At 51.6% G+C, this 27,159-nt stretch overlaps 1 protein-coding gene across 1 annotated transcript; it reads left to right on the top strand.

Annotated features, from left to right (window-relative positions):
- The first annotated feature begins 2,166 nt into the window (after positions 1–2,166).
- Positions 2,167–26,709, top strand: lss (lanosterol synthase (2,3-oxidosqualene-lanosterol cyclase)). The gene is made up of 22 exons (XM_007909122.2): positions 2,167–2,231; positions 5,386–5,548; positions 6,655–6,793; positions 6,912–7,020; positions 7,776–7,897; positions 9,094–9,190; positions 10,040–10,175; positions 11,171–11,279; positions 13,522–13,640; positions 13,810–13,907; positions 14,151–14,178; positions 14,438–14,494; positions 14,589–14,660; positions 14,887–14,937; positions 15,582–15,731; positions 16,006–16,102; positions 16,199–16,304; positions 17,023–17,088; positions 18,723–18,803; positions 25,097–25,267; positions 25,486–25,564; positions 26,152–26,709. The coding sequence occupies exons 1-22, from the start codon at positions 2,224–2,226 to the stop codon at positions 26,287–26,289; spliced, it is 2,196 nt and encodes a 731-aa protein (XP_007907313.2). The 5' UTR covers positions 2,167–2,223; the 3' UTR covers positions 26,290–26,709.
- Positions 26,710–27,159: the final 450 nt, after the last annotated feature.

The raw sequence follows: 27,159 nt of genomic DNA, 5'->3' as shown, positions 1-27,159 counted from the left end.
GGACTCTCTCACACACACACACACACACACAGACACTCTCTCACACACACAGACAGGGACTCTCTCACACACACACACAGGGACTCTCACACACAGACACTCTCACACACACACACAGGGACTCTCACACACACACACAGAAACTCTCACACACACACTCTCACACACACACACTCTCACACACACACAGGGACTCTCACACACAGACACTCTCACACACACACACTCTCACACACACACACACAGGGACTCTCACACACAGACACTCTCTCACACACACACACAGGGACTCTCACACACAGACACTCTCACACACACACAGGGACTCTCACACACAGACACTCTCACACACAGACACTCTCACACACACACACACAGGGACTCTCACACACAGACACTCTCACACACAGACACTCTCTCACACACACACACAGACACTCACACACACACACAGACACAGGGACTCACACACACACACACAGGGACTCTCACACACAGACAGACACAGGGACTCTCTCACACACAGACACAGGGACTCAGATAGAGATACACAGACACTCACACACACTCACAGACACTCTCACACACACGCAGACACAGGGACTCTCACACACTCACAGACACTCTCTCACACAGACACAGGGACTCTCACGCACACAGACACGGACTCAGATAGAGACTCACAGACCACAGGGACTCTCACACAGACACAGGGACTAACACACAGACACAGGGACTCACACACACACAGATAGAGACACACACACAGATAGAGAGACACACACACAGACACAGGGACCCTCACACACACACAGACACACAGATAGAGACACACACAGATAGAGACACATACAGACACAGACACACAGATAGAGACACACACACACAGACCACAGGGACTCTCTCACACACACACACACACACAGACACACAGATAGAGAGACACACACACAGACCACAGGGACTCACACACACAGACACATACACACAGATAGAGACACACAGACCACAGAGGCTGTCATTCACACAGACAGAGACACACAGACCACAGAGACTCTCACACACACACAGACAGACAGACAGAGACTCACACACACACAGACAGACAGAGACAACACAGACAGACAGAGACACACAGACAGACAGAGACTCACTCACACACACAGACACATACACACAGACCACAGAGGCTGTCATTCACACAGACAGACTCACACACACAGACCACAGAGACTCCCACACACACACAGACATACACACAGATACAGACAGACAGACAGAGACTCACAGACAGACAGAGACACACGGACCACAGAGACACACACAGACAGAGACACACACACACAGACTACAGAGACTCTCACACAGACACACACAGACAGACAGACACTCACACAGACAGACAAAGACAGACACACACACACAGACTACAGAGACTCTCACACAGACACACACAGACAGACAGACACTCACACAGACAGACAAAGACAGACACACACACACAGACCGGAGACTCTCTCACACACACACACACACACAGATAGACAGACAGACAAAGACTCACACACACACACAGGCAGACAGACAGAGACACACAGACAGACAGAGACACAGACAGACAGAGAGAAACACACGCACACAGAGGGACACACACACAGATACACAGACATACAGACCGACAGAGAGAGACACACACACAGCGACAGAGAGAGACACGCGAGACAGAGACACACAGACAGATATACACAGAGACATAGACACACAGACACACACACAGAGACACAGACATAGAGACACACACAGACACACACAGAGACACAGACACAAAGAGAGACACAGACACACAGAGAGACAGACACTCAGAGACACAGACAGATACAGAGAGACACACACAGAGACAGACACATAGAGAGACATAGATACACAGAGAGACACACACAGATATATACAGATACAGAGAGAGAGAGAGAGACATACACACTGATACAAAGAGAGAGACACAAACAGATACACACACACTGACACACAGAGACACGCAGACAGACACACACAGACATACAGATACACACATACCCCACATACACAGATAGACACATACAGAGAGTGAGAGATACAGAAAAAAGACACAGACACAGAGTGAGAAACAGAAAGACAGTGAGAGAGAGACGCGCAGAAATACAGACAGCGAGAGAGAGACCGACAGATAAACACAGATCCAAAGACATGGAACAGTGAGTGTGTGTGAGAGAGTCATGGAACAGTATCACTATGTGTGAGAGTATGTGCAGTGTGTGTGTGAGCAGTGTGTGTGTATGAAGTGTGTGTGTGTTTGAGCAGTATGTGAATGAACAGTGTGTGTGTGTGTGAACAATGGATGATCAGTGTGTGTGTTTGAGCTGTGTGTGTGTGTGTGTAAGAGCTGTGTGTGCGTGAGCAGTGTATGAGCTGTGTGTGTACGAACAGTGTGTGTATATGAGCTGTGTGTATGAGCAGTGTCTGTGTGTTTGAGCAGTGTGTATGAGTTGTGTGTGAGCTGTGTGTGTACTAACAGTCTGTGTGTGTATGAGCAGTGTGTATGTATGAGCAGTGTGTGTGTGTGAGCAGTGTGTATGTTTGAGCAGTGTGTGTGTGAACAGTGTGTGTACGTGTGTATGAGCAGTGTGTGTATGATCAGTATGTGTGTTTGTGTGAACAGTGGGTGTGTGAGCAGTGTCGATGTGTATGAGCAGAGTGTGTTTGTGAGCAGTGTGTGTGTGTGTGTCTGAGAGAGCAGTGTGAACAGTCTGTGTGTATGACCAGTGTGTGAGTATGTATGAGCAGTGTGTGTGTGTATGAGCAGTGTGGGTGTATGAGCAGTGTATGTTTGTGAGCAGTGTGTGTATGATCAGTGTATGTATGTGTGTGAGTTGTGTGCGAATGAGCAGTGTGTGTGTGAGCAGTGTGTGTGTGCATGATCAGTGTGTGAGCAATGTGTGTGTATGAGCAGTGTATGTGTGAGCAGTGTGTGTGTATGAGCAATGTGTGTATGAGCAGTGCATATGTTACAACAACAACTTGGATTTATATAGCGCCCTCCACGCCGTACGGCGTCTCAAGAGTGCTTTACAGTGACGGATCCCGGGGCCGAGCCAGGGGGAGGGGGAGGAAGGTGACCAAAGGCGTGGTCAAAAAGAAAGGTCTTCAGCTGTATGTGTGTGAGCAGTGTGTGTGTATGAGCAGTGTGTGAGCAGTGTGTGTGTATGAGCAGTGTGTGTGTGTGAGCAGTGTGTGTGTATGAGCAGTGTGTGAGCAGTGTGTGTGTATGAGCAGTGTGAGTGAGCAATGTGTGGGTGTGTATGAGCACTGTATGAGCAGTGTGTGTGTGTATGAGCAGTGTATGTTAGTGAGCAGTGTGTGTATGAGAAATGTGTGTGTATGTGAGCAGTGTGTGTGTATGAGCAGTTTGTGAGCAGTGTGTGTGTGTTAATGAGTGTGTGTGAGCATTGTGTGTACGTGTGTATGAGCAGTGTGTGTGCGAGCAGTGTGCGTGTGTATGAGCAGTGTCTGTGTGAGCAGTCCGTGTGTGTGAGCAGTGTGTGTGTGTGAGCAGTGTGTGTGTGTGTGTATGGGCAGTGTGTGTGTATGAGCAGTGTGTGTATGAGAGAGCAGTGTAAGCAGTGTGTGTGTGAGCAGTGTGTGTATGAGCAGTGTGTGTGAGAGCAGTGTGAGCAGTCTGTGTGTATAATCAGTGTGTGTGTATGTATGAGCGGTGTATGTGTGTATGAGCAGTGTGTGTATGAGCAGTGTGTGTGTATGAGCAGTGCATGTGTGTGTGTGAGCAGTCTGTGTGTGTGAGCAGTGTGTGTGTGTATGGGCAGTGTGTGTTTATGAGCAGTCTGCGTGTGAGCAGTGTGTGTGCGAGCAGTGTGTGTGAGCAGTGTGTGTACGTGTGTATGAGTAGTGTGTGTGAGCAATATGTATGAGCAGTGTGTGTATGTGTGTATAAGCAGTGTGTGTGTGTATGAGCAGTGTGTGTATATGGGCTATGTGTGTGAGAGCAGTGTGTGTGTGTGTGGGCAGTGTGTGTGTGAGAGCAGTGTGAGCAGTGTGTGTATGATCAGTGTGTGTGTATGTATGAGCAGTATGTGTGTGTGAGCAGTGTGTGTGTGTGAGCAGTGTGTGTATGGGTAGTGTGTGTGTATGAGTAGTGTGAGCTGTGTGTGTATATGGGCAGTGTGTGTGTATGAGCAGTGTGTGTGTGTGTGAGAGCAGTGTGTGTGTGTATGAGCAGTGTGTGTGTGAGCAGTGCATGTGTGTTTATGAGCAGTGTGTGTGTGTGTGAGAGAGCAGTGTGTGTGTGTGTATGAGAGGTGTATGTGCATATGAGCAGTGTGTGTGTGAGCAGTGTATGTGTGAGAGCAGTATGTGTGTGTGAGCAGTGTATGTGTGTGAGCAGAGTGTGTGTGAGCAGTGTGTGTGTATGGGCAGTGTGTGTATGAGCAGTGTGTGTGTGAGCAGTATGTGTGAGCAGTGTGTGTGTATGGGTAGTGTGTGTGTATGAGTAGTGTGAGCAGTGTGTGTATATGGGTAGTGTGTGTGTATGAACAGTGTGTGTGTGAGCAGTGTGTGTGTGAGCAGTGTGTGTGTGTGTGTGAGCAATGTGTGTGTATGGGTAGTGTGTGTGTATGAGTAGTGTGAGCAGTGTGTGCATATGGGCAGTATGTATGTATGAGCAGTGTGTGTGTGTGTGTGTGTGTGAGCAGTCTATGTGTATGATCAGTGTATGTGTATGTATGAGCAGTGTGTGTGTGTATGAGCAATGTGTGTATGAGCAGTGCATGTGTGTTTATGAGCAGTGTGTGTATATGGACTATATGTGTGAGAGCAGTGTGTTTGTGTGTGTGAGCAGTGTGTGTGTGTGAACAGTGTGTGTGTGTGAGCAGTGTGTCTGTGTGTGAGAGCAGTGTGTGTGTGAGAGCAGTGTGTGTGTGAGAGCAGTGTGTGTGTGAGAGCAGTGTGTGTGTGAGCACTGTCTGTGTGTGTGAGCAGTGTGTCTGTATGTGTGAGCTGTGTGTGTGTGAACAGTGTGTGTGTGTGAGCAGTGTGTCTGTGTGTGAGAGCAGTGTGTGTGTGAGAGCAGTGTGTGTGTGAGAGCAGTGTGTGTGTGAGCAGTGTGTGTGAGCAGTGCGCAAGCTGTGTGTGTGTGAGCAGTGTGTGTGTGAGTGATGCACCAGATGGGATGAGCTGACCGACTGGGAGGAGAAAGCGAGGTTGGGGAAGGTTGTGATGTCCCGCTGGCTGGCTGGAGAGCTCTATATTGAGGAGCAATCACTGATCGGTAATGGTGACTGAATGGCCTGATTGTGTGGAGATCTCTTTGGTGTGTCAGCAGTTTGGATGTTGTAGGTGTCTGCGGAGGAGGGGGGGTCCGTATAAAACAGCGGCAGCGACGGACCTGAGCCGCTGGAGACTGAGTAACGTGGAGGGAAGACAGAGCTGGAGCTTCGTGGACCAGCGAGACGCCAGGCCACAGACAATGCTGGAGCTGCACTCACTGGGACTGGACACCGTATGTTACCACCCTCCCACCCCCGCAGTTCACAGGAAGGACATGGCCCAGGCTTTTCCTTGGCTGCGAAACCACTGTGGGTTGATTGAGCGACGGGGTTGTGGTGGGGGAGGTGATTTGCTGCTGGTCAATACTGGGAGCTCAGGCTGACAGGTCTTCACAATATTCAGTTGCAGAAAGTTGGTGCTCGTCCAGGTCTTGAAGAGTGATAGGCAGGTGGACAGAACAGGGACGGACCTGGGGTCACGGCTAGAGGAGGAAAAATAAATTTGGGTGTCATCTGCAGACATTGTAATGATATTACCGAGCGGAAGGATGTAATGAGAAAAGTGAGGGGATTTGGAATCCACTACAAGTGACTGTGTTGGGCATAGAAACCATTGGAGGAGACAAAATGATGGCGGTGCATCAAGCAGAACTTCATCCAGGGGAGTGCAGTGCATTAAGGTGGATGAGCCAGGGGAGGTGATGAAAGAGGATAGGGTGATTGATTGTGTCTAAGGCAGTGGAGAGGTCCAGGAAGGCAAGGAGGCAGAGGGAGCCCTGGTCACACAGAGAGGATATCAGTTGTGACTTTGATGAGCGCCATCTCTGCTGTGGAGGAAAACAGACTGGAGGGGCTCGAGTAAGGAGCGAAGGGAGACATGTAAACAAAGTTAGGTGGCAACAACACTTTACAGGACTTTAGAGATGAAGGGCAAGCTTGAGATGGGCCAGTAGTTTGCAAAGGATGAAGAGTGGAGTTTTGAGGAGGGGGTGATGGGTTTGGAGGGGGAGGGGACAGAGCCTGAGAAGATGGACCAGTTGACTGCCAGCTATAGACAGCTGGGTGGGGGGGATTTGAGGCAGAAGATGGTGGGTTTGATATGGGTGATGATAGTTGGGAGGGAGAAATAAGAGTGAAGGAGTGGCCTTGGTGGTTGGTGGAGTGGGAGTTGATGTGGAGGCTGATGGGGCAGGAGGGGTCCGGGTGCTGGCGGAAGTCATTATGCAGAGATGTTCAGTGCAAAGGATATGAGGAGGGAGGATGTGTGTGAGGAATGAGCGGGTGCTGTGATGGGGCTAAGTGGGGTGCGGACATTGATGCTGTCTTGTGGCTGTTTCAGAGCCGGTTTGTGGGGATCTCAGCTGCTGCTCGCTCCGCACAGGAGGCCGTGCTAAAGGGGTTGAGGTTTTATGCCCCTCTCCAGGCCGAGGATGGCCACTGGGCTGGCGACTACGGAGGGCCCCTCTTCCTGTTGCCAGGTGGGTGTCCAGGGGGAGAGAGTGGGGGTGAGCAGGGAGGGGTACAAGGGGGAAAGGGAGCGAGGGGGAGGAGAGCGCGAGGGGGGCTGATTGGACTAACCCGCTGTGTGTGGCTCAGGGCTCCTCATTGCCTGCCATGTGACGGGGGCTGGGCTGGCGGACTCTCAGAGACAGGAGATGGTGAGGTACCTGCGTTCGGTACAGCTCCTGGACGGAGGCTGGGGATTGTGAGTGTGAGCTCTTCACCTTCTTTCACACACTCTCCATCCCTCTCTCACACATTCTCCATCCTTCTCTCACACACTCTCTCCATCCCTCTCTCACACTCTCTCCATCTGTCTCTCACACATTCTCTCCATCGCTCTCTCACACACTCTCTCCATCCCTCTCTCACACACTCTCTCCATCCCTCTCTCACACCTCTCTCCATCCCTCTCTCACACACTCTCTCCATCCCTCTCTCACACCTCTCTCCATCCGTCTCTCACACGCTCTCTCCATCCCTCTCACACACTCTCTCTCACATATTCTCACACATTCTCTCACACATTCTCATTCACACACTCACACTCACTTTCACAAACTCTTTCATATACTCACACTCACACATTCTCTCACACTCACACGCTCTCACTCATACACTCACACTCACTTTCTTTCACACACTGTCTCATGCTCTCTCTCACACTCTCACTCTCACACACTCACCAATTCTCTCACATTCTTACTCACACACTTACACTCACTCTCTCACACACTCTTTCACTCCCTCTTATTCTCTCACACTCAGACACACTCTCACACTTACTCTCTCATACTCTCACTCTTTCACACACTTTCTCCCACGTACACTCTCATTCTCTCACTCACTCTCACACACTCTCACACACTCACTCTCATACTCACTCTCACACACTCACTTTCTCACACACACTCACACCCTCTCTTACACACACTCTCTCTCACTGTCTCTCTCACATAGACATGTTGAGGACAGCAGCACGGTGCTGGGTACGGCTCTAAACTACACGTCGCTGCGACTGCTCGGGGTGGGGGCTGACGACCCTGATCTGGTTCGGGCCCGGAACAATCTTCACACCAAAGGTTAGCCAGGGTCACTGTCAGCTCTTTCTCTCCCCGTACTGTACTGGAATCCCTCCTGTACTGGAGCCCCCCCTGTACTGTACTGGAGCTCCCCCTGTACTGTACTAGATCCCCCCCTCTACTGGAGTCCCCCCCCCGTACTGTACTGGACCCCCCCCGCACTGTACTGGAGCCCGCCCTGTACTGTACTGGAGCCCCCCCTATACTGGAGGCCCCCCTGTACTGGAGCCGTCCCTGTACTGGAGCCCCCCCCCCCCTGTACTGGAGACCCCCCCACCCTGTACTGGAGACCCCCCCTGTACTGGAGGTCCCCCCTCTGTACTGGAGCCCCCCCCCCCCCACCCCGTACTGGAGCCCCCCCCCGCACTGGAGACCCCCCCCCTGTACTGGAGCCCCCCGTACTGTACTGGAGCCCCCCCTGTACTGTAGCCCTACTGTACTGGAGTCCCCCTGGACTGTACTGGAGCCCCCCGTACTGTACTGGGGGCTCCAGTAAAGTGATGCGTCCGTCCAGGGCATCCCATCTGCACTGCCATCGCTGTTTTGCTCTTGCTCTCTGGAGCTCCATACCTGGAGTCCCTCCGACTCCCTCTCCTCTTTCAAGGCACGTCAAGATCTAACTCTTTGACCACTCTTACGGTCATCTTTTTCCCTGCCATCCCACCTCCCTCAGCTCCCACCTCCAGCTCAGGTGGCCAGCCAGCAGTGTCGAGCGCTTTGAGCCGTCTTTCCAATATGAAAAGGGCGCTGAATAATTGCTATGTTTCTGGAAGGAAAAGACAAACATATTTTATATGAGACTCGCACACCTTTCTCAAACAGGGAATCTGGCCCCTGGCAGCAGGTTCGACCCCCCTCTGAGCTAGATTGTTAAGATCAAATTCTTAGGTACAGTACCTGTCAATCAGGGCAAACCCCACCTTCAAAATATATATTTTTTAAAAATGTGCTCACTCAATCCACGACTGTTTGTGGGACACTACTGTGAGCGATTGGCTGCCGTGTTTCTCCCACAAATTCAGTTCACTTTACAGTATATTCTGTGAAGCGCTTTGAGACATCTCGAAGATGAGACAAGGCGCTATATCAAATGCAAGGATTATTATTATTATAATGTGATGTTCACCTAGAGAATCTAGAGAATAAAGTCAGGAGCTGGAACAGACTCATGGCCTTTCCCTGTTGTGTTGTTTCAGGAGGTGCGGTGGGCATCCCATCTTGGGGCAAGTTCTGGTTAGCTGTCCTCAACGTCTACAGCTGGGAGGGGCTCAACAGCCTGTTTCCTGAGATGTGGTGAGTTACCCTCCACCCCCAGCGGGTGCCAGTCAGCTTTCTTTGGGAGGTGGGAGGAGCAGGTGTCTGACATGCGAAAACCCATCACCATGCTTAAGCGTATCCAAACCGAGCTGAGATATCCATGCATCCCACCTACACGTGGAAATCCCAGAGATAGTTTGTTGGAATGGAATGCAGACTCTCTCCCTGGATGGACAAATCCTGCTTACCTATTTCCGGAAAGTATGGAAATAGGTAAGTATAGGCTTGGGGACCCTAGTGTGTGTGTTGGGGTAACTGCTGGAGTCTAACCAGCTAAAACCACATAGCTTGCCATTGTTATTTTCAGTGTCTGGCAGCCTTTCCCGCTCCTTTTCCAGCTAGTACCACCCTACCCGTTAGGGCAGTGGCTTGTAGAGTTAACAGAAGCTGAGTGGGATGACTACCTGCCTCCAGTAACTGGTCTGCCCTTCCAGGTCCTGCCAGTGAGGAGCCGGACTACCGAGCCCACCCCAGAGGGTTTGCTCGATTCCTACTCTCCGTGCATGTTACCTTAGAGGCATTCATCTCCAAGGAGAGTCTGCTTCCCCACCTTCCACTAGGAGGATAGTCACTGGTAGGTCATTTGACACCCGACAAATGCAGGTTTGAGCCCTCACTAGGTGGATGGTAGGTACCAGGAATTCCCTGCCAGCTTCCCGGTGGGCAATACATCTCAGCATGAAATGAAAAGAAAAAGTAGGTGAGCATAGGGTGTGTGTGAGGGGATATGTGTGTGTGAGAGTTTGTGTATAGGGTGTGTTTGTGAGGGTGTGTGTATGAGGGTTTTGTGGGTACAGTGTAGCTGACCCTCTCTCTCTGGTACAGGCTGCTCCCACGCTGGATGCCCGCCCATCCATCCACTCTGTGGTGTCATTGTCGCCAGGTTTACCTGCCCATGAGTTACTGCTTTGCCGTCCGGCTTACAGCACAGGAGGACACACTCATCCACAGCCTTCGCCAGGTCAATCCCTCCCCGTCCCCTGAACCCCCGCTCGCTCTCTTTCTCAATCTCTCTCTGAAATCTTTCTCTCTGACCTCGTTCTTGACAGCATCCCTTCCGGTCTCCTTAACCACCAGCTCCACCTCCTTGACCCTCTATTAACAGACATCGTCAACCTTTCCTTATCCACTGGCACCATTCCCACACCCTTAAAAATAGCCGTCATCACCCTCATCCTCAAAAAAAACTTCCCTGGACCCCACCCTCGCCTGGCTACACTGGCTCCCCATCCCCCAGGGGATAGAGTTCAAAATCCTCGTCCTCATCTTGAAAGCCCTCCACAGCCTTGCTCCTCCCTACCCCTGTTACCTGCAAACTCCATATTGACCTGTCCGCTCCCTCCGCTCTGCAGCCTGCTCCGCATCCCCTGCCTGCCCTGCCCCATCATCGGCGGTCAGGCCTTCATCCTCTCAGCCCCCACCCTTTGGAATTCAACAGTTCCTTCGCCTCATTCCTCCCTGCTCAAGTCCAAATCCCTGACTGTCCAGTGCCTTGGGACTTCCTCCCGACATGAAAGGTGCTATACAAATGTAATTTGTTGTTGTTAACTCTTCTCTCTCTCTAACAATCTATCTCTCTCTCTGACCTCTCTCTCTCTCTCTGACCCTCTCTCTATCTCTCTCTCTCTCTGACCACCTCTCTCTGACCCTCTCTAACCTTCTCTTTGACCCTCTCTAACCTTCTCTCTGACCCTCTCTCTATCGCTCTCTCTGACCTCTCTCTGACCACCTCTCTCTGACCCTCTCTGTCTGACGTTCACTCTCATTCTGACCTCTCTCTGTATCTTTCTGACCCTCTCTCTCTGTGTTACTCTCTCTGATCTCTGTTTCTCAATCTGAATCTCTCTCTCTGACCCCCCTCCCTCTCTCTGACCCTCTCTCTCGTCTCTCTTTCTGACCCTATCTCTCTGTCTCTCTCTCTCTGTCTCTCTCTGACCCTCTCTCTCTGACTCTCAGGAGTTGTATGTGCAGGATTACTGCAGTATTGACTGGCCGGCCCAGAGGAACAATGTGGCCCCGTGTGACCTGTATACACCACACAGCTGGTTACTGAACACTGCGTACGGTGAGGATGTCTCCAAGGGAGTGGCTCTGTGTGCAAGGGGAGGAGCATGTGTAGGGAGAGGGCGTGTGTGTAGAGGGAGGAGGCGTGTGCAGGGCACAGGATATATGCAGGGGCGGAGCATTTGCTGGGGGAGAGGCGTGTGCAGGGGGAGGGGGCGTGTGCAGGGGGAAGGGGCGTGTGCAGGGGAGGGTGTGTGTGTAGGGGGCGGGGCATATGCAGGGCAGAGCGTTTGCAGAGGGTGTGTGCAAGGGAAGAGGCATGTGCAGGGGAGGGGGCGTGTGCAGGGGAGGGGGCATGTGCAGGGGGAGGCGCATGTTCAGTGGCGTGAGCGTGTGTAGGGGAACGGGGAGGGACGTGTGTGTGCAGGGGGTTGGTATAGAGTGTGTGTGGAGGGCGTGCGCTGTGTGTGTGGGTTGTGTAGTGGGGGAGAAAGCGTGTGCAGGTCAGGTGGGGGGGTGGCTGGTGTGGGTGGGAGGTGGTACGGGTGGGAGCGGGCTGTGTTTGTGGGTGTGTGAGTGAGTGTAGGGTGTGTGTCTGTGGGGTGTGTGTGCGCTGGACCGTGCGTGTGTGGGTGCCAGGGTTCCTCAGGTCTCTGTCCTTGGTTCCCTCCTCTTCAATATCTATATACTCCCTCTTGGTGACATCATCTGCAGACATGGGGTCAACTTCCACATGTATGCGGATGACACTCAGCTATACCTCTCTGCCTCCATCCTTGACTCCAGGACCACTGCTCTCTCTGTTGGACATCAAGTCCTGGATGAGAGCTAACTTTCTACAGTTGAACGTCAACAAGACCGAGGCTCTCCTGATTGGCTCCCATCAGCATCTCCTCACCTCAGGCGCTGATAGCATCACCATCCATGGTTGCACACTCCACCTTGCTAAGCCAGTCCAGAACCTTGGGGTCTTGTTTGACCCTCAACTATCCTTTCTGTGCCATGACCCACTCTGCCTTCCCCCACCTCCGCAACATCATCTGGCTTCGCCACTGTCTCACACCACAGGCCGTCGAAACCCTCATACATGCCTTCATTACATCGAGGCTTGACTATGCAAACTCACTATTTGTCAGCCTCTCCAACTCCTCCTTAATAATAATAATAATAATAATAATCCTTGCATTTGATGTAGCACTTTTCACGTCAGGAGGACGTCCCAAAGCGCTTCACAGAACACACTGTAAAGTGAATTGACTGTATATTTGTGGGCGAACGTGGCAGCCAATTGCGCACAGGAATGTCACAGTCATGGATTGAAAATGAACAATTTATTATTGTTTTTGTTTTTTGGAGGGATTATTATTAGGCTCTGTGTGGAGTAAGGAAACTTGCCCAAGGTTTCGCCCTCTGCCTGGAATTGAACTCAGATCTCTCACTTGCAAAGCGAGTGCTCTAACCACTGAGCTACAGGACTCCACTGTAGGCTGCAGGCATACAGGCATACAGGACTCCTTCCATAGGCTGCAGATTATCCAGAACTCTGCAGCCCGTGTCCTCTCCCGCACTAGGCTCTGCAACCATATCACACCCATCCTGTTCAACTCCACCGGCTTCCCATCACACAGAGGATACAGTTCAAGATCCTGGTCCTCACCTTCAAAGCCCTCCATGGTCTTGCTCCCCCCTACCTCTGTGACCTCCTAACCGCCTACCATCCTGTTCGCTCCCTCCACTCAGCGGGCTCCGGCCTACTTCACCTCCACCACCTTCCTCACCCCACTATTGGCGAGCGAACCTTCCGCCGTTGCCCCCACCCTCTGGAACTCCATCCTGCAGTCCTCCATCTCACCCCCTCCCTTGCCACCTTCAAGGCCAATCTCAAGACCCTCCTCTTCAACCGTGCTTTCGATCTCCCTGCTTCCCCCCCCTGTCCTCTACCCTTCCCTGATCCCAACCCCCAGTTCGGGTCCGTAACTGTCTGTCCAGCGCCTTGGGACATCCTCCCGACGTGAAAGGCATTTTACAAATGTAATTTTGTTGTTGTTGTTGTGTGCGTGGGCGGTGTGTGTGCGGTGTGTGTGTGTATGCACGGGGCGTGTGTGAGCCTGTGTGTGGGGGTTGTTTGTGTGTGCGGAAGGTGTGTGCTGGGTGTGTGCGCGTGCGGGGTGTGTGCGCGTGCGGGGTGTGTGCGCGTGCGGGGTGAGTGCGCGTGCGGGGTGTGTGCGCGTGCAGGGTGTGTATGCATGTGGGGTGTGCATGCGGAGTGTGCTAGTTGACGGTGCTGTGACCGCTGTTTCCAGCCGTGCTGAATGTATATGAGGATCATCACAGTGAGCGGCTTCGATGCTGGGCCATCACCGAGGTCTACGATCACATCACCGCGGACGACAGATTCACCAAGTGCATCAGCATTGGCCCGGTACAGGGGGACCCGGGGTGGGGGGGCGAGGTGTGTGTGTGTGTGAGGGGACCACACATGGGGGTTGAGGGGAAACGGGTTTGAGGGGGGTTGACGGATCAGGATGGGGCAATGATGGTGTCAGGGTGGTGGTGTCAGGGTGGAGGTTGATGATGTGTTGATGTTGTAGATCTCGAAGACCATTAACATGCTGGTTCGCTGGAGTGTGGACGGGCCTCAATCAGCTGCCTTCCAGCAGCATGTGGAGCGGATCACAGACTACCTCTGGTACACGCCAACAGGAGGCGGGGTCCACAATGGGGGTGTGAGGAGGGGGAGGTGGCGAGGAGGAGCAGTGACGGTGGGAAGCAGTGGCGGGGGGGAAGCAGTGATGGGGGGGTGAACAGTGACGGAGGGGGAGCATTGACGGGGGGGAGCAGTGACCGGTGGGGGTGGGGAGAGGAGGAGGCAGTGGCTCTTCCCGTAATAGCGGACAGACGTTCTCTCAAATTTCCAATAATCTGTCCCCAGGCTCGGAGTCGATGGAATGAAGATGCAGGTCAGGAATTGTCGGGGGCAAGGGGTGGGTTGTTGGGGGGATGGGATGGGGGTGTTGGTGGGAGGGGCTTGCTGTGGATGGTGCTGTGGGGTAGGGGCTTGTTGTGAGGGAGGGGCTTGTGGGGGGTTGTAAGGGGTGTTGTGGGGGTGGGGCTTGGTGGGGGCGTTCTGGGGGCGGGGCTTGTTGGTGGGTTGGGGGTGGGGCTTGTTGGGTGTGTTGTGGGGGAGGGGCTCGTTGTGAACTGTTTGTTTATGTCCAGGGGACGAATGGCTCTCAGCTGTGGGACACAGCATTCACCGTCCAGGCCTTCTTGGAGGTAAGCGGTGTGGGGAGGGTAGTTTCTGGGGCGGGCTGGTGGGGGGTGGGAGTATCTGAGGGGATCGAATCACTGACTCTGTTTCCTGTCTCAGGCCGGTGCTCAGAATTGCCCAGAATTCACCACCAGCCTCACGCTTGCCCATCAGTATCTGCGCATCACACAGGTACCGGGGGAAGGGGAGACCTTGGAGGGGAGGGTAGACCCGGGAGGAGGGGGTGAGCCCTGGGGGGGATGGAGACCTCTTGGTGGGGGGAGACACCTGAGAAGGGAGACCCGGGCGGGTGGGGGGAAACCCAGAGGGGGAGACCCCGGGTTGGGGAGATCATGGGGTATGTGGAAAGACCCCGGAGTTCCCTGCGGACAAGCTGATGTTGATTGTCCTGTTTTAGGTGCAGGAAGCCCCCCCTGACTACGATAAGTATTACCGGCAGTTGAACAAGGTGAGCAAAATCTGAGTCCACACTGTGTGTGTCTGTATGTGTTTGCCCAGTGTGTGTGTATGGCCATCGGGTATGTGCGTGTTTATCATGTGTGTGCGTGTATGCCTGGCATGTGTATATGCGTGCCTGGCATGTGTGCGTGTGTGTGCCCGGCGTGTGTGTGTGTGCCCGGCATGTGTGTGCTGGGTTTGTGTGTGTGCCCAGCATGTGTGTGCTGGGTGTGTGTCTACATGCCCATTGTGTGTGTGGGTGTACATGCCAGTTTGTGTGTTTGTGTCTGGCGTTTATGTGTGTGTGCCAGCGTGTGTGTGCCCGGTGTGTGTCTGTGCACTGTGTGTGTGCCCGGTGTGTGTCTGTATGTGTGTGCCTGGTGTGTTTGTGCCCAGTGTGTGTTTGTGTTGGTGTGTGCCTGGTGTGTGTGTGTGTCCGGCATGTGTGTCTGTGTATGTGTTGGGGTGTGTGCCTGATGTGTGTGTGCCCAGTGTGTGTGTGTTTGTGTGCCCAGTGTGTGTGTGTGCCTGGTGAGTAGGTACCCGGTGTGTGTGTGTTTGTGTGTCCAGCGTGTGTGCCCGACGTTTGTGTGTGTACCTGGCGTGTCTGTTTGTGTGTCTAGTGCCCTGTTTGATGACGATCCCTGTGTGCAGGGCGGATTCTCGTTCAGCACGCGGGACTGTGGCTGGGTGGTGGCTGACTGCACGGCCGAGGCCCTGAAGTCATTGCTGTTGCTTCAGGAAACATGTCCGTTCATCAGTGACCATGTCATCGACCAGCAGCTGCACCAGGCCGTCCATGTGGTGAGCTACTGGCCCGAGAGGGTGTGGGAGGCAGGGACAGAGAGCGCGGGGGGAGGGGGTGTAAACAGTGGTGGGGGAGGAGGTGCCGGGGCCAGCAGTGGGGAAGAGAGGGGTGTGGTGGATTGGAGGGAGGTAGGGGAGAAGGGTGACAGGAGCAGTGGGGGACGAGGGTGTGGAAGCGGTTTGGGGTTTGCTGGGGCCAGCGGGGGGCGGGGGTGCTGTGGGGCTATGAATGGTCTGTGGTGGGGGTGACAAGCTGCTGGTTGTGTTTCAGTTACTAACGATGAGAAATACAGATGGCGGCTTCTCTACGTATGAGAGAAAACGGGGGGGGCGGCTGCTCGAACTACTGAACCCCTCCGAGGTCTTCGGTCAGTCACTGCCTTTCTTTTCCGCAATCGGTATCCACGGGGTTCAGTCACTGGGGCTTGGTTGATCTCTTGACTTCTGACCTCCTCCTGTTACAGGTGATATAATGATTGACTACACGTATGTGGAGTGCACGTCGGCTGTGATTCAGGCACTCAGACATTTCCAGCAGAAACACCCCCACCACCGAGCCTTCGAAATCAGGTTAGGGCATGTGCAGTAGTGGGGTTGGGGCGGGGTGTGAGTGTGTGCGAGAATGTGTGCGGGGGCTAGAATAACCTGTTACTCTCTGAGGTATCAGTCACAGTTGAGGTGTGTCTATAACATTTACACTGTTTTTGTGTAGCCGGGTGTCTGACACATGCGGAAACTGATCACAGGCTTAAGAATCTCCAAACTAGACTGAGATTTCCATGCATCCCACCTACATATGGAAATCCCAGAGATAGATTGTTGGAATGGAATGCACACTCTCTCCCTCAAGGGCATATCCTGCTTACCTAATTCTGCAAAGTATTAGGCGCAGGTTGGCAAGAGCCAATTAAAACCACTCAACTCGATATTGAGAGCACTGTCTGGCAAGCTTTTCCACTTCTTATTCAGCTAAGACCACCCTACACATTGGGGATTTAGCTTGCAGAGTCAATGGGAGATGAGTGGGAGGTTTCACTGACCCCGGTGACTAGTCTGCCCTTCCAGGTGAGTCAGTACCCTAAAACCCCAGCACCCCAAACCCCCAATAGCACCCCAACCACTCCACCAGTACCCCAATCCCCAGCAGCCCAAGCCCCCAGCAGAACCCCAACTCTCCCAGGAGCCTAACCACCCAACCATCACCCCAACCACTGTTATCAGCAGTGCTCTGGAATGCTGCGAACCCGCCTGACTCAGCAAGTTCTGAACTCTTCATCTCTTCTTCCAGAGACACACTGAACAAAGGCCTGGAATTCTGCCGTGGCTGCCAGCGGCCGGATGGATCATGGGAAGGGTAAGGGTGGGTGGGGTGCTGGTGGGTGGATGGAGTGCTGGTGGGATTGGGATGCTGGGAGGGTTGGGCTGCTGGTGGGGCGAGTTGGAGTCCTGGTGGGGGGGTTGGGGAACTGAGGGATTTGGGGTGCTGGGGGAGACTGGGGTGCTGGGGAGGTTGGGGTGCTAGTGGGGGGGTGGAGTGCTGGTGGTGCTGGTGAGGTAGTTGGGGTGCTGGGCGGGTTGCGGTGATGAGTGGGTGGTTGGGCTGCTGGGGGAGTTGGGGTTCTGCTGGGGGCTTGGGGAGCTGCTGGGAGCTTGGGGTGCTGGTGGTTGGGGTACTGGTGGGGTTGTTGGGGTGCTGGGGGGTTGGGGTGCTGGGGGTTTGGAGTACTGGTGGTGGGGTTGGGGTGCTGGTGAGGGTTTGGGGTAATGTTGGGTGGGTTCGGGTGCTGGTGGGGGGTTTGGGGTGCTGTTGTGGGGGTTGGGGTGCTATTGGGAGTTTGTGGTGCTGGTGGGGATGGAGGGTCGGTGTGCTGGTGGGTTGGTTCGGTTGCTGGTGGGATTGGGGTGCTGGTGGGGGTGTTGGGGTGCTGGTGCATGGTTTGGGGTGCTGGGCAGGTTGGGGTGATGGTTGGGCTGCTGGGGGAGTTGGGGTGCTGCTGGGGGTTTGGGGTGCTGCTGGGGTTTTGGGGTGCTGGGGATTGGGGTACTGGTGGGGTGGTTGGTGTGCTGTTGGTGGGTTGGGGTGCTGGGGTTTTAGGGTACTGGTGGGAAGGTTGGAGTCTTCCGCTCCACCCTCGGCGGCCGTGCCTTCAGCCACTATGCCCCGAGACTCTGGAACTCCCTTCCTCACTCCCTTCACCTCGCTCCCTCCCTTCCTACTTTCAGGTCTCTGCTGAAGACCTTTATTTTCTACCGCGCCTTTGGTCACCTTCCTCTGAGACCCCGTCTGGCAGGGAGGGCGCTATATAAATCCAAGTTGTTGTTGGTGGTGCTAGTGGGGAGTTGGGGTGCTGGTGGGGTGTTGGGGTGCTGGTGAGGGGTTGGGGTGATGGACAGTTTGGAGTGCTGGGCAAGTTGGGGTGCTGTTTGGGTGTTTGGGATGCTGGGGTTGTGGGGATGGGGTGTTGTGCAGGTTGAGTGCTGGAGGGGCTGGGTACTGCTGCGGGTGGGGTGGGTGTTGGTGGGGGGGTGGGGTGCTTGGGGGTTTGAATACTGGGGGCAGGGTGCTGGGGGGGCTGAGTGGTGGGGATTTGCATACTGGGGTTTGGGGTGGAGGGTTTTGGGTGCTGGTGGAGTGGTTGGGGTGTTGTCCTCGTGTGGGGCTTGGTGTGCTGGGCGGGTTGGGGTGATGGTTGGGTGGTTAGGCTGCTGGGAGAGTTGGGGTTCTGCTGGGGGCTTGGGCTGCTGGGGATTGGTGTACTGGTGGAGTGGTTGGGGTGCTGTTGGTGGTTTGGGGTGCTGGGATTTTAGGATACTGGTGGGAATGTTGGGGTCCTGGGGGTGGATTGGGGTGCTGGTGGGGGCATTGGGGTGCTGGTGAGAGGGTTTGAGTGCTGGTGGGAGCATTGAGGTGCTGGTGGGGGCGTTGGGGTGCTGGGCAGGTTGGGGTGCTGGTTGGGTACAGTGGGTTACTCTTTGCTTTCTCGGCAGGAGTTGGGGTGTGTGTTTCACTTACGGAACCTGGTTTGGGATGGAGGCGTTTGCCTGTATGGGACACACGTACCAGAGAGGGTGAGTGTCAATAGCTTGTCTGTCCTGGCATCTCAGGCCCCCCCCCATTTACAATGTGTGTGTGTGTGACTCCCCACCCATCCCCTCTCTCACTGTGTGTGTGTGAGACCCCCTTCCCCTCTCTCATTCCCATTCCAGTTAATCATACATTCAATAGAGAAAGTAAACAACCAAAAACACGCAGTTCTACTTCATAGGAGAGACAATTTGATCATAGGAATTCATGGATCTGATGATGCAGCAATCCATCAGGGCAATACTGAGGTGTTGCCCTCAGTAACATTATAAGCTCAGTTCCCAAAGTCAGCTTTCAATCCACGACTGTCTGATCCAAGTGGCTGGCTGCTACCTGTGGAGTCCTGCAGCTCAGTGGTTAGAGCACTCGCCTCCCAAGTGAGAGATATGGGTTTGATTTCCAGCAGGGCGAAACGTTGTGCAAGTTTCCTTATGGTGGATCACTTTTCCGGGGGTAATAATTCCTTAAAAAAAACAATAAATTGGCCACTTCAATCCATGACTGTTTGTGGGATACTGCTGTGCGCAATTGGCTGCCGCGTTCGCCCACAAATATACAGTCAATTCACTTTACAGTGTGTTCTGTGAAGCGCTTTGGGACGTCCTCCCGACGTGAAAAGCGCTATATAAAATGCAAGGATTATTATTATTTATTATTACCTGCTGAAAGCCTAAAGCAGCAGTGGGCAAGGTGTGGCCCCACCGACCCCTGCTAAATTTCACATGAGATTTGGTAAGTCGGCGTTCGATCATAGTGTGTTTTCATTTTTTTCTTGATTGAAAATTTTTGATTCATGGCATAAATCAAGTTTACCTAGCAGTAAGTAAGAACCAGTTGTCAGTTGATTGGTGGATTGCTTTTCCGGCGGTAATAATTCCTTCAAAAAGAAGGTAGTAAATTGGTCACTCAATCCACAACTGTTTATAGGACCCACCTCTTCTGCAAATGGCAGCTGCGTTTTGCCCACACTAAACACAGTCAATTCACTTTACAGTATATTTTGTGAAGTGCTTTGAGACATCTCAAAGACGTGGTAACAACAACAACAAAATTACATTTGTAAAGCGCCTTTCACATCGGGAGGACATCGCAAGGCAGTGAACAGTTGGGGATCAGGACCCGAGCGTGAAGGGGCAGGTTTGAGATGAGGTAGGGCAGAGGTAGGCGGGCAGCTGAAGGCATGTTCGAAAAGGAGGTTCTTGAGTCCTTGAAGGAGGCAAGGTAGGGAGCATGGCAAAGGGATTGTGGGATGGAGTTCCAAAGGGTGGGGGCTGAAAGCCCGGTCACTGACGGTAGGGCGGGTCGGGTGCGAGACATGGAGCAGGCCGGAGCCTGCTGAACAGAACGAGTGGACAGGTTGACGGGATTAGCAGGTCAGAGATGTAGGAGGGGCAAGTCCATGGAGGGCCTTGAAAGTGAGGACGAGAATTTTGAATTCTATCCTCTGAGGGATGGGGAGTCAGTGGAGCCGGGCAAGGGTGGGGATAATGGAGTCACGGAGCCTGGTGTGGGAGAGGACATGAGCTGCAGAGTTATGGATGATCTGCAGCTTGTGGAGGCAAAAGTTGGGGAGGCCGACGAGGGAGTTTCCGTAGTCGACCTTTGAGGTTACAAATGTGTGTATGAGGGTTTCAGCAGCCTGCGGGGTGAGGCAGTGGCAGAGTCGGGCAATGTTGCGGAGGTGGGGGAAGGCAGAGTGGGTCATGGTTCGGATATGGGGGAGAAAGGACAGTTAAGGGTCGAACAAGATGCCTAGGTTCCTGACTGGCTTGGTGAGGTGGAATGTGCATCCGTGAATGCTAATGCTGCCAGTGCCTGAGGCGCAAGCCAATCAGGAGGGCCTCCTGGCTGACATTCAGCTGCAGAAAGTTGGCTCTCATCCAGGACTGACGTCAGTGGTCCTGGAATCGAGGGTGGAGGCAGAGAGATAGAATTGGGTGTCATCCGCATAAATGTGGAAGTTGACCCCATGTCTGCAGATGATGTCACCAATGGGGAGTATGTAGAGGTATGTAGCGAAAAGGAGGGGACTGAGGACAGAGCCCCGAGGAACACCTTATAAGACTGGAAGAGAAACCGTTGTAGGGGCAAATTGGAGACAGTGTGAGAGATAAGATATGAACCATTCAAGGAAAGAACCTTGAAGGTTGAGGTGAGAGGAGAGGCGGTGGAGAAGGATGGAGTGGTTTGTGGTAGCAAAGGCAGCAGAGAGGATGAGGAGGCAGAGGGAGCCCTGGTCACAGATGGACAGGGTGTTGTTTGTAACCTTGACCAGAACAGTTGGGAAGAACAACTTTTTCAAGGACCTTGGAAAGAAAAGAGAGCTTGGAGATGGGCTGGTAGTTGGAAAGCAGGGATGGGTCCAGGGAAGATTTTTTCAGGATGGGGGTGATCATAGCTGTTTTTAGTGGGATGGGAATAGTGTTGGATGATAGGGAGAGATTGATGATGTCGGAGAGTAGAGAGGCATGGAGGTGGAGCTGGGAGGAAAGGAGAGGGTTGGGGGTGGGGATCAAGAGAGCAGGTGGTGTAAAATTGGCAGTTAGTCATGGACCAGGTGTTAGGGATTAGTTAATTAGTTAATTATTTGCTGACCAGTTGAAACTGGTTGTGTCAAAGGCCTAAATAAAAGGGAGAATTGCAAGAGCTTCACTTGAGCAGAGAGCCCAGCAGAGTGAGGTTGGAACGGTGTGGGAATTCTGTTCAGGAATTTGGTGAGAGTGGAAAACAGGTACAGAGGGGGAGACAGGTGCATCATTTGTAATTTTGTTGTTGTGTAAAATATATATTTATATTAAAATAATATAAAGCATTTCTGGAATATGGCAGGGAACCTGAGACCTGTTGCATGTGCAATGTGTACCATGTGGTAACTCCAGGATGCTTTGTATGCCCTGGACAAACACGTGTGTAGGACGTGCGTCTGGCTGCTCAGGGTTTCTGAGCTCAACAAGAAGCTGGAGTCACTACATAACATACGGGAGGCTTATGGATCGAACATTTCAGGAGGTGGGCTCCCCACAGCCAGAGAGGGTTCAGAAGGAGAGTGAGTGGGTGACCACTTGGTATGGTAGGAAGAGGGGATGGGCAGTGCAGAAATCTCCTGAGAGTGTGGCACTCACAAACCAGTTCTCCGTACTGAATACCGATGAGGGTGGTGACACCTCTGAGGAGAAGAGTCAAAAGCAAATAGATGCACAGGGGGACACAGAGAAGACTGTCAATGAATGCATGGCTGGAGAAATGGTGCAGAAAGGAGGGCTTCATGTTCCTGAAACATTGGGATCAGTTTTGGGGCAGTTGGGACCTGTACAAGGTGGATGGGTTACACCTCAACAGGGCTGGGATCAATGTCCTCGCAGGGAGGTTAACTGGTGCTGTGGGGAAGGGTTTAAAGTACTTTTGAGCAAGGAAGGGAATCAGTATGTAACATCAGAGGGGGGGAAACAATTTACATAGAGGGCTGGGAGAGACAAATAGCAATGCAATAAGTAGTCCAGAAAAAGGAGGGATTAGACTGGGGAGAAATGCAGAGCAGACTCAGTCGGTGTTGGAGTGCATGTGCATAAATGCACGGAGCGTGACAAATAAGATTGGTGAGCTGCAGGCGCAAGGTGCCACATGGGGTTATGATGTAGTGGCAATAACGAAGACCTGCCTCAAACAAGGGCAGGAATGGAAGCTGAATATTTCTGGCTACAATGTCTTCAGGAGGGATAGGGAAGAAAAAANGGAGAGTGGGGTGGCAATATTGACTAAAGACACAGTTATGGCCCTGGAAAGAGACGATGTGCTAGAGGGTCCTAAAACAGGATCTACTTGGTTAGAGCAGAAAAGGAGCTGTTAAGTGTATACTATAGACCACCAAATAATGGGAAGGAGATAGACGAGCAAATCTGCAAGTAGATTTCAGAAAGATGCAAAACCAAAAGGGTAATAATCCTTGCATTTGATATAGCGCTTTTCACGTCTTATAGAAGTCTCAAAGGGCTTAACAGAATATACTGTAAAGTGCATTGATTATATTTGTGAACAAAACGTGGCAGCCAATTGCGCACAGCAGTGTCCCACAAACAGTCATGGATTGATGTGACCAATTTTTTTGTTGAGGGATTATTATCAGGCGTGTGGAGTAAGGAAACTTGCCCAAGGTTTTGCCCTGCTGGGAATCAAATCCAGCTCTCTCGCATGCGAGGCGAGTGCTCTGACCATTGAACTACAGGACTCCACCATAAGAGTAATGATAATGGTAGACTTCAATTATCCTAACATAGACTGGCAAAATAACAGTGGAAAGGGCAAGGAGGGGGAAAGATTCTTGAAATGTGTATAGGATAACGTTCTGGAGCAGGTTTCAGTAGGAGAGCATCTGGATAACCGTGATCACAACATCATTAGGTTTAGAGTACTTATTGATTAAAGGAACAATCAAAGGTGAAGATACTCAACTGGAAGAGGGCTAATTTCAGTGAGTTAAAACGGGAGAGGGTGGAGAAATTGGATAAAAAAAAAAAAAAAATCCCGAGAGGAGGTTCTAAAAAGCTAGATGGTGCACAAGGTAGATAAGTCACCTGGTCCGGACAGGATGCAGCCTAGGTTACTGAGGGAAGTAAGGGTGGAAATAACAGAGGCTCTGGCCACAATCTTTCAATCCTCCTTGGACACCGGGGGGTGGTGCCAGAGGAATGGAGGGTTGCAAATGTTACTCCCTTGTACAAAAAGGGGCAGAAAGATAAACCCGGGAACTACAGCCTAACTACTGGCCAATCAGCCTAACGTCCTAACTATAGCCCAACGACAGGCCAAATCAGAAGTGGGGAAACTTCTAGAGACTATAATCCCAGACAAAATAAATTTTCACTTAGAAAAATATGGGTTAATAAAGTTCAGCCAACATGGATTTGCTAAAGGCAAATCGTGTCTTAACAAACCTGGTAAGTTTTTTGATGAAGTAATGGAGAGGGTGGATGAAGGAGTGCAGTTGATGTAGTTTAGATGGATTTTCAAAAGGCACTTAAGAGGCATGTAAGCAAAATAGAAGCCCACGATATCAAAGGGACAGTGGCAGCATGGATACAGAACTGGCTGGGAGACAGAAAGCATAGAATGGTGGTGAACAGTTGTTTTTCTGAATGGAGGTAAGTGTGCAATGGTGTCCCCCAGGGTTTGGTATTGAGACCACTGCTGTTTTTGGTCTATATAAATGATCTGCACTTGGGTATAAGGAGTACAATTTCCGAGTTTGCAGATGATACTAAGCTGGGAAAAGTAGTAAACAGTGAGGAGGATAGTATCAGACTGCAAATGGACATAGACAGACTGGTAAAATGGGCAGACACGTGGCAGATGAAGTTTAATGTGGAGAAATACAAAGTGATGCATTTTGGAAAGAAGAATAAGGAGAAGCAATATAAGCTGATGGTACAATCTTAAAGGGGGTGAAGGAACAGGGAGATCTGGGGCTTCATATAAGTAAATCTTTGAAGGTGGCAGGTGGATAAGGCTGTTTTTTTTTTTAAAAGCATACAGGATACTAGGTTTGATTAAATAGGGGCATAGAATACAAAAGTCAGGAAATTATGATGAACTCCATAAAACATTGGTTAGGTTTCAGCTAGAGTACTGTGTTTAATTCTGGGCACTACACTTTAGGAAGGAAGTCAAGGCATTGGAGAGGGTGCAAAGGAGATTTGCCAGGATAGTACCAGGAATGAGGGAATAATGAGGATTATTCTCCTCGGAGCAGAGAAGGTTAAGAGGAAACTTAATAGACGTTTTCAAAATTATGAGGGGATTCGATAGGATGAACAAGGAGAAACTACTTCCACTGGCGGGTGGGTCCTAACCTGAGGACACTGATTTACTATAGTTGTTAAAAGAAAAAGGAGAGGTGAGGAGAAATGTTTCCACAGAGCGAGTTGTTTGGATCCAGAATGAAGGGGTGACGGAAGCTGATTCGATAACAACTTTTAAGAAAGAAGTAGATAATTATTGCTTAGAAACACTTTCCCATCATGTCTTCATATGGACCAGCAATTGCATAATAATAATAATCGTTCCATTTGATATGGAGCCTTTGACATCAGGAGTTTGTCTCTGGATTTACGACAACAAAACTACATTTGTAAAGTGCCTTTCACGTTGAGAGGATGTCGCAAGGCGCTGGACAATCAGGCTTTTGTGTGTTTCTGGTGTGTTTGCGGGTGTGAACCTCTTTCTGTAGATAAAGGGTTATGATGGACACTGTCGCTCTCTCTCTCTCTCCCCCTCCTTCCAGGGCTGCCTGTCGAGAGATAACCCGAGCGTGTGAGTTCCTGCTCTCAAAACAGATGGTGGACGGGGGTTGGGGCGAAGACTTTGAGTCCTGTGAGAGTCGACAGTACGTGCAGAGCAGCTCCTCCCAAGTCCACAACACCTGCTGGGCCCTGCTTGCACTGATGGCAGCCAGGTGAGTGAGAGGAGGGGCAGCCAGGTGGGGAGGGGTGGCCAGGTGAGTGAGGGAAGGGGGGCTGAGGGGGGGGGCTGAGGGGGAGTGAGGGGGGGGGCTGAGGGGGAGTGAGGGGCGGGGCTGAGGGGGAGTGAGGGGAGGGAGTGAGGGGGGGCTGAGGGAAGTGGTAACACCAGCCGCATGAGTCTGTGTTTCTCTCTCTCTTTCTTTCTGTGCAGATATCCCGGGACCCGGGCGATCGAGAAAGGCATCAAAACCCTGATAAACAAACAACAGCTGAATGGAGACTGGCCTCAGGTACTGTGACAGTTCTCACATCTAATTGTATACCTGGGTTATAATAGCGCTCAGTGTACTAAATGGAATTGAATTTAACAGACTTGAAAATTCAACTGTTTTATTGCCTCACTTACAAGATAAACGGTCGCACTGTTAAGAAACAGAAAAACCCTGACACCATAACTGTGACACGAGCAGCTTTGCCCAAAGTGAGTAGACAATGAAAAAACAATCTTGACCTGGAGACAAGGCTCTCAGATTTGACACGTACCTCTTTGATGACACTAAAGGTGAAGAGGGACCCCGAGTTTAACGAAACCTCAAACCTCCTTGTTTTATTTTGTGGAGTCCTGTAGCTCAGTGGTGAGTGCATCGCCTCACAAGTGAGAAGATTTGGGTTCGATTCCCGGCAGGGCGATACGTTGTTTCCTTATTTTCCTTATTTTTTTCTTGGTTTCCTTACTGCAAACACCTCTGTTTATGCCCAATTCACTTAACAGTACATTCTGTGAAATGCTTTGAGATGTCTCGAAACCCCCCCTGCCCTGCCCCCCTGCCCTTGGTGGTGCTGTATGTTGCCGGTGATGCCTGATCTTTATTCCCAGGAGAACATCGCCGGTGTCTTCAACAAGTCCTGTGCCATCAGCTACTCTGCATATCGCAACATCTTCCCCATTTGGACCCTCGGCCGCTTTGCAAGACTCTACCCCAACAGCGATCTGGCCGGCAAACTTCAGCTGTGATCAGCGCGGAGGGACTGGGGGGTGACGCTGGACGGGTGGTGGCAGGGATGGGCTGGGGTGATGGGGGTGGGGTGGTAATGAGCCAGGGTGATGGTGGCGGGTTGATGATGGGGATGTCGTAAGAAGATTAGATTAAACAGCTTTGAGCTGCGATTGACCAAACTAGTTCTATCATTGGACAAACCAACTTCAAACTCCACCTCTGTAACCAATCTTCACGAGTATAGACTTTGTGTATAAAGGAGTTTTGGTTGGTTTCACTGAAATGCAGATCGGACCAACTTCCTGCTGCTCTCCCAGGGATAGGTCATCTGTGCTTGTTCTCTGAAACCTGGTTGCTGCTATAATCACATCAAGTGATTGCCGTTCAATGTTCTCTGTATAACTGTTGAACTAATAAAGGAAACTATGTTTAACATTCAAATTCGTAAGGATAAATGTTAGGTTCAAAATACAGAAGATAATCAAATAGAATACTGAAAGTACAGAAGAGAGCTAAAAAAGGAAACGAGTGGCAAAGAGATTGTATGAGAAAAGATTAGCGGGTAACATAAGAACAACAAAATTACATTTGTAAAGCACCTTTCACATCGGGAGGTCGTTCCAAGGCACTGGACAAACATAGAAGCGAACCCTAAGATACTTTATAAGCATACAAAAAATAAAAGGTTAGTCAAAGTTAGGGTGACTCCTCTTCCCAAAAGAAGAGGATGCTGCTATTGTTACAGTGTCAAGAGGAGAGGATAGAGTAATTGAATAAGATAAAACCAGAGGAGCTACTAAAAAGGTTGACGGTGCTCAAGATAGATGAGTCACCCGGTTTGGATGTTGCTGAGGGAAGTAAGGGAGGAAATAACAGGTTTTGGCCAC

This window comes from Callorhinchus milii, unplaced genomic scaffold, assembly GCF_018977255.1.
Source record: "Callorhinchus milii isolate IMCB2004 unplaced genomic scaffold, IMCB_Cmil_1.0 Scaffold6, whole genome shotgun sequence".
Taxonomy (NCBI): Eukaryota; Metazoa; Chordata; class Chondrichthyes; order Chimaeriformes; family Callorhinchidae; genus Callorhinchus; species Callorhinchus milii.
Note: the sequence above shows the minus strand (reverse complement) of the source record. Positions and strands in the feature narration are given on the sequence as shown.

Bases quoted from the DNA above. Each gene is read 5' to 3' on its own strand.
- lss (XM_007909122.2), top strand. The intron at 6,794-6,911 runs GTGGGTGTCCAG...TGTGTGGCTCAG, and splicing joins GCCCCTCTTCCTGTTGCCAG to GGCTCCTCATTGCCTGCCAT. The intron at 11,280-13,521 runs GTGAGGATGTCT...CGCTGTTTCCAG, and splicing joins GTTACTGAACACTGCGTACG to CCGTGCTGAATGTATATGAG.